At 40.0% G+C, this 14,399-nt stretch overlaps 1 protein-coding gene across 2 annotated transcripts in view; it reads right to left on the reverse strand.

Annotated features, from left to right (window-relative positions):
* Positions 1-3,934: 3,934 nt before the first annotated feature.
* Positions 3,935-14,399, reverse strand: part of rgs7a (regulator of G protein signaling 7a) — a 93,618-nt gene continuing 83,153 nt past the window's right edge. For both annotated transcript variants that reach the window (XM_036592826.1, XM_036592824.1), the window contains exons 9-18: positions 14,307-14,388; positions 12,801-12,875; positions 12,452-12,550; positions 11,633-11,694; positions 9,331-9,441; positions 8,383-8,508; positions 7,863-8,049; positions 5,358-5,447; positions 4,597-4,636; positions 3,935-4,298 (exon numbers count right to left, since the gene is read on the reverse strand). In XM_036592826.1, coding sequence (XP_036448719.1) covers positions 4,616-4,636; positions 5,358-5,447; positions 7,863-8,049; positions 8,383-8,508; positions 9,331-9,441; positions 11,633-11,694; positions 12,452-12,550; positions 12,801-12,875; positions 14,307-14,388 — 853 coding nt within the window. In that variant the 3' untranslated portion in view covers positions 3,935-4,298; positions 4,597-4,615. The remainder of the gene's footprint in view (positions 4,299-4,596; positions 4,637-5,357; positions 5,448-7,862; positions 8,050-8,382; positions 8,509-9,330; positions 9,442-11,632; positions 11,695-12,451; positions 12,551-12,800; positions 12,876-14,306; positions 14,389-14,399) is intronic.

Raw genomic sequence — 14,399 nt, forward strand, 5'->3', positions numbered from 1 at the left:
CATCATGAAAACTGGCTTTTGAACTGTGCGCTGATAACAAGCTGAGTGGTCTTTGCTATTTTATGTTGAGAAACATTATTCTTCAATTGTTGCACTATTTGATCGTGCGGTCTTTCACAGAGTGCTGAACCCCCCTCATCTTTACTTCTGAAAGACTCAGCCTCTCTGGGATGCTTTTTATAACCAGTCACATTACTGACCTGTTGCCAATTAACCACCAGGTGTTTTTTTAGCATTACACAACTTTACCAGCCTTTTGTTGCTCCTGTCTCAACTTTTTTGAAACGTGTTGTTGGCATCAAATCATCAAAAAGTGGTTCTATTTAGCACCAAAAAGGGTTCTTCTATTGTTGCAAGCTTGACATTACCACAACAGCAGAACCCTTTTTGGTGCTATATAGAACCCTTTTTAAATAGCTTCTATATAGAACCATCTACAGCACATTTTTCATCAATCTGAAGAATGCTTGCATGATGCAGAGAACCCCTCATGCAAGCATTCTTTGTGTGTTCATGCTTCTATACAGAACCATTTTCTTTACTAAAGAACCCTTGAAGATCTTTTTACGAGTGAACTGTAACAGTACACAGTATGTTATACTGTTGACACAAAACTGTATTATACTAAATCAGTTATGTTATACTGGTATAATACTATACTGTAAGAATATACTTTATACTGTGTTATAATACTGCAATACTACACTCAATGAGGCGTTTATAACACCTCTCTCTCTCTCTGCTGTCTTTTGTGTAGACATTCCTCCAATAGTGACTGCTTATACAAATGAACTCTCCCACATCTGAACAGTACTGATAAAGAGACCCACATAAGATTCACATATTTTGTTCATTTTTGGATTTGCTGTAAGACTGGCAACTTTCCTATGCTACGCTAATTCTGGGCTGAAGCATCGGTTACTTGTTTTGAAACATCAATTAGTTCTATTAGGAAAGATATGATGTGACCCACAATGGCAAACACTTTCAGACACAAAGGCTTTTCTACTGCTTCTATTGCTCATAACTGCCTCTTTATAAGCAGCACTTAAAATGTTCTTGAGTCAGTATTTCATTCAGCTGAGAATGCGCTGCAACCCTGACACTTCTCCTCATTCTCACAATCATTCTTCTTGTGGGTTTTGAACATGTACATGTCCAACCGCAATGGGAATAACATTTGTTTCTCTCTCTGTTTCATTCTCTGTCATTCTCTCTCATTAACTCTCCCTCTGAAACTCACAGGACAACAATACATCACACCAAAATATCCAGACAGTAGACAATAGGCTCACATAACCACAATACAAGTGGTTAATGAAGCTTTGCTCTGCAAACCAGTATGTAATATTCCCATCAAATCCATTAAAGTGAATCTAATTTACACCAAATTACATCAGCCAGTTCAGCTTCAGCTTCTTTAATTTTCCACTATAAGCTAATGTACCTAACAAGCCGACCAATTAACCTAAAGTTGTTTAAATTTAGATCTGCTATAACACATCCCAGCAGAAATTCCACACTGACTCTTCGGTAAAGCCCCCTCTCGTTCCCAGAAGCCCTGGGCTAGCCCCCCTCAAACCCAGCTCTGCACGTTCTCCCGACTCAAAGCAGACCACATCAAGAGACGGAATCACTTTGGGATTTCTGTGCAAAATACGCTGGGAAAGGTCTCCGTGGCACGAAACGGGCCACTGTCGTAATCTGCGTTGCTTTTGTTGTGCTGTTTGTTTTGAAACTGCGGTCAGGTGGATTTCTTTTGTAGTGCGCTATGGAGAAGAATCTGGAGAACAGAGTTTCGAGACCAGGGTCAGACGTATGAAACTTCTCAGGGTGGAATTCTGGAATAAATTTTTGTGCTTCATATCCAAATGGGTCCCAATCCTAGTCCTACAGACTCAAGGTTCTACATAGACTGTTCTCTCTACTCTAACATGCCTTATTCAAAAACCAGCTGCTTATTAAGCTATTCATGAACTGAATTAGAGGTGTGAAGAGTAGGGGAATCACTGTCCTACAGAGTACTTATACCCAAAGACCTCGGGTCACATCAACACACTGCCTGTCAAAAGTTTAGGCTCATTTCATTTTCTTTTGAAATGTTCAGAGTAATATTTGATTTTTATGTTACTTTTCACACATACACACCGCATTATCTAAGCCACTTATCCTCCTGGGTCACGGGGGTGTTATGTGCTGGAGTCTATCCCAGCGGTCACTGGGCAGGAGGCAGGATACCCCCTGGACAGCTTGCCAGTCCACAGACATACACATTCACACTGAGGGGCAATTTAGCATCTCCAACTGGTCTGACTGCATGTCTCTGAACTGTGGGAGGAAACCAACGCTGACAAGGGAAGAACATGCACACAGAAAGGACCCTCGTTGACTGGCCAAGGAATCGAACCCAGGCACTTCTTGCTGTGATGCAACAGCACTGCACCACCGTGCCACCCTGTTGATTTTGAATGATGTAAAAAAAAATCTGCAAAGGTTCTATACACATAAACAGCTACGTGGTAATCCTCTGGGTACATTTAGCTTTATCAAAGTGTCTTCCTTGGTATGAAAAGCAGGTCTTGCCTGAATAACAATGTACACACTTTGTTAAAAGCACTTACATGAGAACTTTTTTTTTCCCAAAGGTGGTTTAAACACTTGAAAGGTGTGAGTGCTGAGATCTCAACAGGGGGATAAAATGTTTGGCCTTTGGCTTTATACATGAGATACATGTTGTTCCTTCAGTTTTGCAAATTTCTGCAAAGAAAAATGTAAGATATAAAAAGCTTTGTTACTGCAAACTGACAAATTATTTTCAGTTTTAAATTTTTGAACATTTTTGACCAAAACTTTTGACCAGCGGTACACAGTAACATAGCTGAAACAACCAAATGACGTTTACGCCTTAGTACTGGGGGCTGTATACTAGGGGTGGGCGATATGACACCAATATAACATCTCAATGCTTCAAGACATTTTCACAAAATGCATATTTGATAAGTGGGAAAGGACAAAAAAGGACCAGCAGTGCCACATTAAAAATACTATGAGACATGATAAATACAGTGATGTTCATTAAACATTTCATATACTGCTCTTCACTAATTAAACAGGACCAATTATGCTCTCTTTGTAATGAAGCATCTAGTTGGTCAGTGTTCATTAAGTATCTACGATATCCCAGATATAAATATGTCCTTATTGCCCCCCTTCAGTATACCACATTTATTTCTATAATAAGCCTCCATATCACAGAAGCTTTGGCACTGCCATCCCCTCAAAGTCCCTTTACTACTACAGTGATGTGAACAGAACTACCGCCATCTAGTGGTCAAAAGCCAGAGTTGCTTCTGATGCTGTGACCTTTGAAGTTGGTAAGTAAATCACAGTGAGAGCTATTCTGTTGTATGTTGAAGCAGTTTTAATATTATAATAAATAAATCAGCAAATCATAGATCAGCTATGCTCCGAAAATAAACACAGCTATTGTGGGGCAAATATGCCGCTGAGATCGGTCAAAACATGATTTACTTGCTTCAGCAATAAAAATGAATTATTGCAGTGCTTTCAGATAAAGGACTGGCTTTAATATATTTTTCAAGTCAAAGTGTCTTTAAATATGGTATAAAAATAAACATAGAAGATAAGTGCCCCCCCCCCACCCCTCACCACCAGAAAGAAAAAAAAGAAAAAAGAACATACTAGACATTAGACATGGCCTGCAGCTGTCTCCTCGGTGGCCATACAAGTGTGACAAGCAAAATTTCTACAATTATTTTTTAAATAGTGCAATAAAATCAATGGCGATGAAACGGAACGTAACTGCACAGAAAGTCTTGATCTCTGAAGCCTTGGACTATAAGCAGCTGTGAGTTTACAAAGTGTTCTCGTGTTTTTTTAAAGGTTCAGCTTTACATTGTTAAATCTGTTGCTGTTTTTGTTTCTTTTTTTTTCGTTTCACCTCTGACATCATTTATGTAGTTTACACGTGGTCCAGCTGGACAGATGAGAGATGGAGAAGACTTGGACATTGTTTCTCTCGTTCAGAAATTATCCTCCTGTCCTTTGGAAGCCTGAAATGCCCTTCCCTCCCCCCCGTCTCAGGCAGAAATTAAAGCGAGTAAAAAGTGATGTAAAAATTCAGTCCCTTGGACATGCACGTGATTGGTCCGCTGTCGGGGGCTGGACCAATCAGACAGCAGAGATGAAGGTGACAGCGTCCTCGTCCCCGGTTAATTCTCCGAGGCTCAGCAGGATTGCACAACAGCAGGCAGTCTTTTAGACGCCAGAGATTTCCCCTGAAAGAAAACAGAGAGAGAGGGAGAGAGAGAGAGAGAGAAAGAAAGAAGAAACAAAGACAGACAGCAGGAAAGAAAGAGGGAAAGTGAGAGAGGAACAGAGAGAAAGGGGAAGTGTGAGAGGGAGAGCAGAAGCGATCAGATAAAAGATCAAACTGTGTCTATGCATGGATGAGCGCTTTTTCCACACTGATGCACATTACAAACAAGCTATGAGAACAGACATGCATTAACAAGGGTAAGTAAACTATCACTGTAAAAGGTGAAGACAGAAGGAGTAGCTCTGGAGAGGATTTACCTGGAAGCATTGTTTTCCTTCAAAACAAGTTCTTACTTTTCTGCGGGCAAGGAGAAAGAAACAAGTGAGCAAGAAGACATTTTGGCAGCTGTGCTATTTTTTCACCACGCCAAAATGTCTGACATGCAGAGAAGACAGATAAAAAAAAAAACACATACACAACACTTTACTGCAGAGGAGAGGAGACAAACAGAGGAAAGGATGGAAGAGAAGAGAAGAGAAGAGAAGAGAAGAGAAGAGAAGAGAAGAGGGCAGTTTGCTTCATCCTGTAAAAGAATAGTACCGTCACGTGATTTAGATTAAGCGTGACATCAAAGAGGTTTTGGGGCAGGTTCACGCACCAGGACACGGGTCATCTGACCAGATCTTACTAGTGATTGGTCAGGTAAGCGGTCACTTGGGGGATCACGCCCACTTACCACATTACGAGTGAATTTTTCAAATGAGGTTCTGCGGTCCTGAAAACTCCCAGACTTCAATCAGCATAAACCAAAAGACACACAAAGTAAAAACGAGAACAGACCTGTGTGTGTGTGTGTGTGTGTGTGTGTTCAAGACAGTGCTACAAAGTGTGTGTGAGCCTGTGTTTTCCAAGTGTGCCAGTTCAGATGTCAGTGGATTTTGAAATAATGGAATAATTCTTATCTGTCTTGTCGATGAGAGATGGACTGTCTCTGATGGTTCTGAACTGGCTGCAGTGTTTCTGTTTGTAGGGCTGTATAGAGGTCTGGTGGTTTGGTGGATAATGTGTTTGGCCCTACCTTCTTTTTGGCCTGCAGGAGCTCCTGGTAGGCACTGGATCTGATGAAACGACTGTACGAGTCACTTTTCATAAGCATATAGATGTGTTCCTGGAATGCACACATGGACATACACAATAAACCCATTAATACACACACATTAAAGAAGCATTCCAGCCTAAAACAAGAGTTTAATATGCTATTTGTTATTCTACAGCCTTATCGGTTCGACAGAATTCTCATTTTAGACTCCGTGTCAACCAAACCTGACTGACAGCCTAGCTGCTTGTCTCTGTCTTGCCTCAGTCATTTGACAAAATCACAAAGAAATACAGGCCAGTAGATGCCAGATACAAGCTTTTACCATTTGGAATTATAATCTGAGGCAGTTATTTTACAACACCAACTCCAAAAAAGTTGGGACGCTGTGTAAAATGTAAATAAACGTAAGTAAAAACACAATGCAATGATTTGCAAATCTCATAGACCAATATTTTATTTACAATAGAGCATAGAACACATATCAGATGTTGAAAGTGAAACATTTTACCATTTCATGAAAAACATTAACTCATTTAGAACTTGATGGCAGCAACGCATCTCAAAAAAATTGGGACAGGGCCGTGTCTACCATTGTGTAGCATCCCCTCTTCTTTTAACAGCAGTCTGTAAACGTCTGGGAAGTGAGGAGACCAACTGCTGGAGTTTTGGGAGAGGAATGTTGTCTCATTCTTGTCTGATGTAGGATTCTTGCTGCTCAACAGTCCTGGGTCTTCTTTGTCGGATTTTTCATTTCATGATGCGCCAAATGTTTTCTAATGGTAAAAGGTCTGGACTGCAGGCAGGCCAGTTCAGCACCTGGACTCTTCTTCTGCAAAGCCATGCTGTTGTGATGGATGCAGTATGTGGTTTAGCACGTTGTCTGGATGGTTTAGCACGTTGTCTGGATGGGAGCATACGTTGTTCTAAAACCTCTATATACTGTTCAGCCTTTCCAGATGTGTAAGTTGCCCATGGCTTAGGCACTAATGCAACCCCAAACCATCAGAGATGCAGGCTTTTTATTTGTGCGCTGATAACATGCTGCAGGGTCCCTCTCTTCTTGAGCCCGCAGGACATGTCGTCCGTGGTTTCAAATTTTGATTCATCTGAACACAGAACAGTTTTCCATTTTGCTTCAGTCCGTTTTAAATGAGCTTTGGCCCTGAGAAGACGGTGGTGCTTCTGGATTGTGTTGACATATGGCTTCTTCTTTGCATGATACAGCTTTAACTTGCATTTGTGGACTGCATGGTGAATTGTGTTCATAGACAATTGAAGTGTTTCTGAGCCCATGCAGTGATTTCCAGGACAGAATCATGTCTGTTTTAAATGCAGTGCCACCTGAGAGCCCAAAGATCATGAGCATCCAATACTGACCATTGGCCTTGTCCCTTGTGTACAGGGATTTCTACAGATTCTCTGAATCTTTTGATGATATTATGTATTGTAGATGGTGGGATATCCAAAGTCCACAGTTACACAGTTTTTGCAGATTGGTGAACCTCTGCCCATCTTTGCTTCTGAGAGACTCTGCCTTTCTAAAATGCTCAGTCATGTGAGTTAGGTATAACTCATAAATGCTCCTCCAACTGTTTTTTATTAGTACAACTTACTTTTCCAGTCTTTTGTTGCCCCTGTCCCAACTTTTTAGAGATGCGTTGCTGCCATCAAGTTCTAAATGAGTTACTGTTTTTCATGAAATGGTAAAATGTCTCTTTTTCAACATCCGATATGTGTTCTATGTTCTACTGTGAATAACATATGGGTCTGTGAGATTTGCAGTTTGTTGCATTCTGCTTTTATTCACATTTTACACAGCATCCCAACTTTTTTGGAATTGGGGTTGTAGTTATATGGATACATTATGATATTCGATTTCATAGCAGTCATGTTAGCTATCTAGCTTCTGCATTAAACCAATGAAAAAACTACAAAAAAATGTATACAGCTGTAAAACATTTTTCAAAAGCACCACCCATCTTCAAAATCTCATTAGACGATATCATTAGTCTTTTAAGCGGAATGTGTACATAGACTACTGCAGCACCACTGTAGGATGTGAGTAGGCATGTTGACAACAGATACAGCAATGGCATATTTTTTCATTTTAGCAGGAGTGTCTGTTTACATCAATGCAGGTGAGTTAAACAGATGAGACATTTTGTTTGGTAGATGCACCAGGAGGTCAATTTATGACGTGCCCAATATGATGAACAGAGAGAAGCCACTGAAAACGAATGTATGACAAAAACACTTGTGCTAATTATTCATAGACGTTTACCTTCGATTAACTCCTGTCACTCACAGAGCAATACAGCATGGAACCTATTTGTTCCATTTGACCCGATGTCCGACTTTCGCTGTACTCTACCCTTTAACTAAAGAGACAAATCTGAATCTGAACCGAATTCATTCATCAAATCATCAAATGACTACAGATTCTAATGCAGACAACTGCTGCCACACACACAGTATTTTCTGCACCTGTGCATCCTCGAAAGCATAGCGCCCGGGGTCCTTGACATTCTGTGTGGTTTTGTCGTAACTCTTGGAGTCTACGTTGATGGCACTCGGCGCTCCAGGAGCCAGGAACTCCTGCCAGATCTCCTGCACCCGTGATGGCACCTCTCGAATCGGCCTCCGCTTCAGCTCCTGAACAGCCAACCAGAACCTGAGAGAGACAGGAAGAAAGATAGAGACAGAAAAGAAGGGGCAATTAGGACATGCAGACAGAAAGAGACGAAGAAAGAACAAAAGACAGTGACAAAGAATAAAAAGCTAGGGTGACGAAAGATAAAGAACAAGAAGAGATTAAACTACAACTGAGGAACATCAAGAGACTGAAAAGTGACTATGAAAATAAAAAAGGGGTGTAAGAGGATGAATGTAGACCTATATTGCTTAATTCTAACTAGTGAGAATATTCAGATTTGCATTCCATCATACAGGGAAAAGACACAACAAGGCAGTACACAGAATCACCAGCAAGGGGCAGTGGCGTTACCTGAGGTTTTCCGAGCTGAACTCTGACTCCAGAAATTTGAGGAACTGCTCTCTCCCTGCTGGATCTTTCAGAACCTCGTTTATCCCGAAACCCCAACGCTTCACCCTACTCTGAGTCGGCTCCTTGCTGCACAACACATACATACATTATACACACATACACAAACCGCCTCAAGCAATTACACATGAAAAACATACATACTATACATTTACAACCATAATAGAGATGAATAAACACATCATATAGACATTTATATAAATCAAAATGGTACAAACCTGGCCACTACTATATACCACTATATATTTGTGTATTCAGTGTATTAAAAAATACCAAAATAACTAAATTTGTAGAAATTGCATCAAGAATTATAACCAAATTGAACGGTTGACATTTACAAACTTAATACATGCATACAAATCCACTACCGTGCAAAAATATTAGGCAACCAAAAAAATGGTTCTCTAAAAACTATTCATCTGCACAGTAAGTGTATTTCAGCAGTAAACACAATATAACATATCAATATAACATAACAAAGTTATTGATATGTTGGTCAGAATACAGTTAGAAGAACACGTTTGGTTCCTGACACCTTGCTGCACTCTACCTATCACATGGATTAGTGAAATTTCATCAGTAGCACACCTGATTAAATATAATGAAGGACTGATTAGATAAACTAGGTAATGGAGGGTCACCATAAATACTGGGCTTCATCAAGGAGAGCTTTGCAAATGTTTAAACTAACACACACACAAACACACACACACACACACAGAACAATCAGAAGTTTATTTGTTTACTTGCATTTATTCTAACTTTAGTGGTACTACCCCAGATAAATGGAAAGTAGCTAAGACACAGTACTGTATTTATACCTAAAGACATGAAAATCCTCACACTTCAAGCCTTTGTTCTTGTGTGTTTGCGTATGTTTATCACACGCACCTCGCCTCCAGTTCCCAGAAGGTTGTATCATCTGATATCCAAGGGTTCGAGGGGTCAGGAGTAGAGAGGAATGGATCGTAGTCTGCGTATTGCTCTGTGTAGCCTAATAAGCTACAAAAGAATAAAAAACAAGGTCATATTCTGCATACTGCCACATACAGCTCAATAATCTACAAAACATTTAATATTTCTTACACATTGCTCCCGTCAGCACGATAACCTAATTAACAAAACTATAAAATTTCATTGTATGACCATCTATACTGCACCCTGAAGCCTAACAGACTACAAATGATTCGTAACAGGGCATTAGACGGCACATTAGTCTCTCTAGTCTAATACACACCAAAGATTCAAAACAGAGTGATAAGTCCTTGTAGCGTAGTACTAAACTATAAGACTGTTCATACCTGCTATTAACATCTGTCCTGAGACATTTAGCGTTTACACATGGTATTTCCATGGTTCTCCAGTGCACCGCCACTGACCACTTATGACTGGATTTCATGACTGGAGGAAAGGTACCAGGCACATTTACTACGTCAGTCTGCCGCGAATCCTTATTTGTACAAATGTACAGGCATTTATCAAAGTTTAGATTGAATAAATTGCAACTTATAAACAAACAGAAGAGGTGGCAAAGAAAGAAGCAGCTGCTTTTCTCTCAGCTGTGATGATACACACGCTTTATCATTTCAAGAGTTGAATTCCAGCGCATGGGTACATCCTGAACGAGTCTCCTCTACTTGACCATTAGAGGCTTGCTGAACTTTCAGCTCTGCTGTGTTTGCAGGACTGTGTTTAGTCAGACTATTTTAGAGCATTTGTCTAAAGCAACGACAAAACCACTGTCATGAAGAGACGCTGTGATCACCCTCTGTGTAATGTGCACTGCACAGGGCATATTCTTAGATGGTAGATTCCTTGCTGCCGTGATCATTCTGCAAGCGCTATCTGTTCCTATGGTGGTGACCTTTAGTCACCCAGCTCCAGATGGAACATTAGTTGTATCTAAACGCCCATCTGGAAGCTTTTTAAAACTAAATTTGCTGTTCAGCACACCAGGGGATGTTTCCACAGTCATCATGTTATCTATGTTTGCGCCTTTCAGTGAATCCGCACGGGAAATATGGGAGGAAGTTGGGGTCAAACTTGGAAAAAAAAATAACGTGTTGAGGTTTCCAGATTAATTGAGTGTTAACATGTTAATGTTGACAGCCTTAATCTCTGTATATATCTCTTTAAATATACTGCTGTTGGAAGAAAACCTCATAACTCCATTTTTGGTGTTTTTTCAGTTTTTGACATAATTTTGACAAAATGCCTGGTACCCTTTACATTGTGTATAAATTTCATGAAGAATGGACCAAAAGAAACGGCTGAAAAAAGACTTGGAAAAAGTCTGGTTCCACTGACTTACATTAAAAGTAATGCATGTTTTTTCCTTCTCCTGTAAAGTTAACATTTTGAAGATACAAGGTTTATTTCCAACAACAGTGTGTGACTTTCATTGTCTGGGTGTGGGCTTTTCACATAAAAGGAAAATCAATTCTATACTATGATTTATAACCCCTTTATAAGGAAAATAAGAATGTGTTTTTCATTATACGTCAGCTGTTGCTGTTTTCAAAATCCCATTATAACCAAAATTATTACAAATGGACGGACAGCATTTCGGAAAGAAACTCTTCATCGGTAACAGTGCGTCTCCAAGACACATCGGACCTGTTCACACCAGTACTAGCACTGTCCACTCATGACTCGATCACCCAATACCTCTGTTAAAGCCATATGTTAACTCACATGATTCATAAAGAAAAATAGGAGAAGGAATTAAAATGTAAGCAGAACAATAGCTTTAGATCTTATCATCAAGAAATCTGCACCCTCAAACAGTTAAGCATCTCGTTATAAATAAAGAAACATGAAGAAAACTACAAAAGATGCCTTGCAATTAATAAGTCATGCAGTATGAGTTATATAGACTTCAAAAAACAGTGAGCTGCAGTAGGTATTTCAGACTGCACCATGCAAGTCAATATGTCAGCATAAAAATATATCGCTTGGTCAGTAAAACAACTTCATCATAAACCCGAAGAGATAATGTTTGTCTTTCAACATGAGTGTGAACTAGACGGCCCGTTAAGAGGATCAATAACAATAACAGGAGAAGGTTTAAGCACTGTAAAGTAATGTGGATCAAAGGGTAGATCAAAGTACAGACTCTCTCTCTCTTTCAGTCTGACTCTGACTCTCTCTCTCTCTCTCTCTCTCTCTCTCATACACAGACAGACACACTTACCCCTCTGCAACTTTGGACATCTTCAATCGATGTCTATCTAACTGTGCCTGCCAGAATTTGATCTGAAAAGACAGCAAAGAACAAAGAGATCAGGGCTTAGGCAGTGTGCTTGTAGCAATGTATTTAGCTATTTGTGGGCAAGAAATGTCCACAGGGTGATGAAAACAAACATTTTGCAGTTGTGGGGACTTTTGGCTGCTCTCTTCAGGAAAAAATGCCTTCATCCTCCAAAAACTGCTCTTATTGGAAAAAGATAAAGAGGTCAGAGCTGATCTTTTGGCAGCTGAGTTTAGGTTTGGGTTAAACAAAGTATAGAACAAAGTAGCACACATTCATGCGGTTTGTTCAAACATATCTAGACACCTTTTTAATGAATGAACTCAACTACTTTAAGGTGCACCCATTGCTAACAAAGGTGTTCTATTTTCAGTCTCCATATAAAGGCACAGACCAATCACATGGAACACTCTGCAGCAGCTGCAATGCTAAGCATTGGCTAGAGGGGTATAAAGCCCCCCAGCATTAGGCTCTTGAGCAGCGCGTTCTCTGGAGTGATGGTGTTCCATCCAATACCGTTGGGATGCGTTGGTGTGATCCAGAACTGATCATCCAACATCAGTACATGACCTCACTAAAGCTTTTGCGGTTGAATGCAAGCAACTCCTCACAGCAATGTTTCAACATAGTGTAAAGCCCTTCCAGAAGAGCAGAGGCTCTTACTGCAGGAAAAGTGGGACAAACTCCCTTTTAATACTTTTCAATAAATGAATGCACTAATTCACTATCAGTCAGAAACTGATAAGAACAATCAGACTGCACCTGTTCTTGGAGCTCCTCCACAGTTGGCTGCTTGGCCTCAGGGGCTGGCGTGTGGGTGGGGCTATGACTGCGGATATCGTTCTGAAGCCCGTATACAGACTAAACAGAAAAAAACATAAAAGCTCTCAACAGCATACACAAATGACCAAGACATATTGAGCATACTGCATTCTTTAAAATGAGTAGAGCAATGACCAGAACAGAACAACTTGTGTTGACTGGATATTTACAGTGAATATTGCAGTAACATGAAATGGTGAGGTGATTCCTGAATGACTATGGAAAATAATCATGCATTGATGAGTTCGGTGAGGGTTTTGCTGAAATGACTGATATTTTGCTGCAGTACCTTTCTTGTTTTGTGAGGGTTCTTCATTCTGGAGGACTTTTTGATGTCCACTTCTGTCGTGTTCACACACCCTGGCTGAAATCCACACACACACAGACATGGGTGCATACATAAACACAGATCTGTACTTGTGACAGCTAAAGTCACAAAACTCCGTAAACTTCTGCATGCAGCCACACAGCTACAAACAAAGCTGAAGCTCAAATATCAGTCTTGTCAAATACTTTGACAGACATTTTGAGAGCTGTCTATGCCTAGTGGAATGAGAGCAAACTGATTCAAATGATGTTCAAAGACTAAAACCCGCTTAAACACAGATTGGACAAACATGGTAGGCGGATGGCGGATCTTTCAGTAGTGCTGCAGCTCGAAGGATTAGCAGAGTTAGCATGAAATTGCTAATGAGGGAGGATTAGTACAAAGCCACTGAGGCACAAATAGCTGTTTTCTCACAAAACAACAAACGGTTTAACAGAAGGACTCCCTTTTGTACAACAAGTCAACATATAAGGACGAACTCCAAGCAAACTGACACAATTAAACCCAGGTGACAGTCACAGTGATAAAGGACTATCGGCCTTTGATTAGCATTAAATATAGTCAAATTAACATTATGTTCAAACTATTCATTTTCAGGGTCAGAAAAACAAAGAGGAAACATTAAAAAAAAGTCCTCCAACACTAAGTATAGTATCACATCTATCAGTGTTTTTTATTTCTGCACTCTACTTTTACTTTAACTCTTTCAGAATAAGACTGTATAGACAGGTGAGTGTAAATTTGTGATTGGGATTGGGAGAAGAAGAAAATGCAACCAACTTCTAAGACAGAATTTTGGAGGTTTGGAAAAATATCCCTGCAGATTTCTTTGAAAAACTGAAAGTGAGAAAAGAATGAAAGCTGTAATAAAGGCAAAGTATGGACGTAATAAATACTGCTTAATCTGATCTCATAGTCATTGAAGCTTCTGTATAATTTTCCCTTAAATATATGTTTGTTTTCCTACGCTGGAAGCTTGTAATTGGTCGCTGTTTCTGACTTTTGTTGACTGCTGTATGCTACTTGCTATAAAGAAAATAAAAAAAATACAAAAGAGGAAAGTATCACCGCACAGGTGTTGGTACCCTGTAAAAGGCCCAAACAGACCAAATCTATACAGTGCTTAGTTGTTTATATAGCTGTATTAATCTAGTTACTCTTAAGGACATGCATCCTAAGGCACCAGCAATTAGACTGAATTCAATGTGAGTGTAGAGGCTTGAGCTCTCGTGCCCAGAAAATGTGTATTTAACCTCTGGGGATATACAAAATATATGAGTTCCTTAAGTGAGTCTAAATTTCACATGGGAGGATGCTGTGGCTAGTCAGCATCTAGTCAGCTTGGAAAATTCTGCAAAAACGCAATTTCAGTTGCTCTCTTGTGCACACACACACACACACACACACACACACACACACACACACACACACACACATGCGTATAAACACACATGAATTTCAACTTACCACTGGTCTGTGCACGTCCCAGAATGCTCTCTCCTGACTGTCGAGAATTTTCCTCTCGATTTTATCCCTCTTCTTATCAACTCTGGGCAGACG

Source organism: Colossoma macropomum, unplaced genomic scaffold (assembly GCF_904425465.1).
Source record: "Colossoma macropomum unplaced genomic scaffold, Colossoma_macropomum, whole genome shotgun sequence".
In the NCBI taxonomy this organism is placed as follows: Eukaryota; Metazoa; Chordata; class Actinopteri; order Characiformes; family Serrasalmidae; genus Colossoma; species Colossoma macropomum.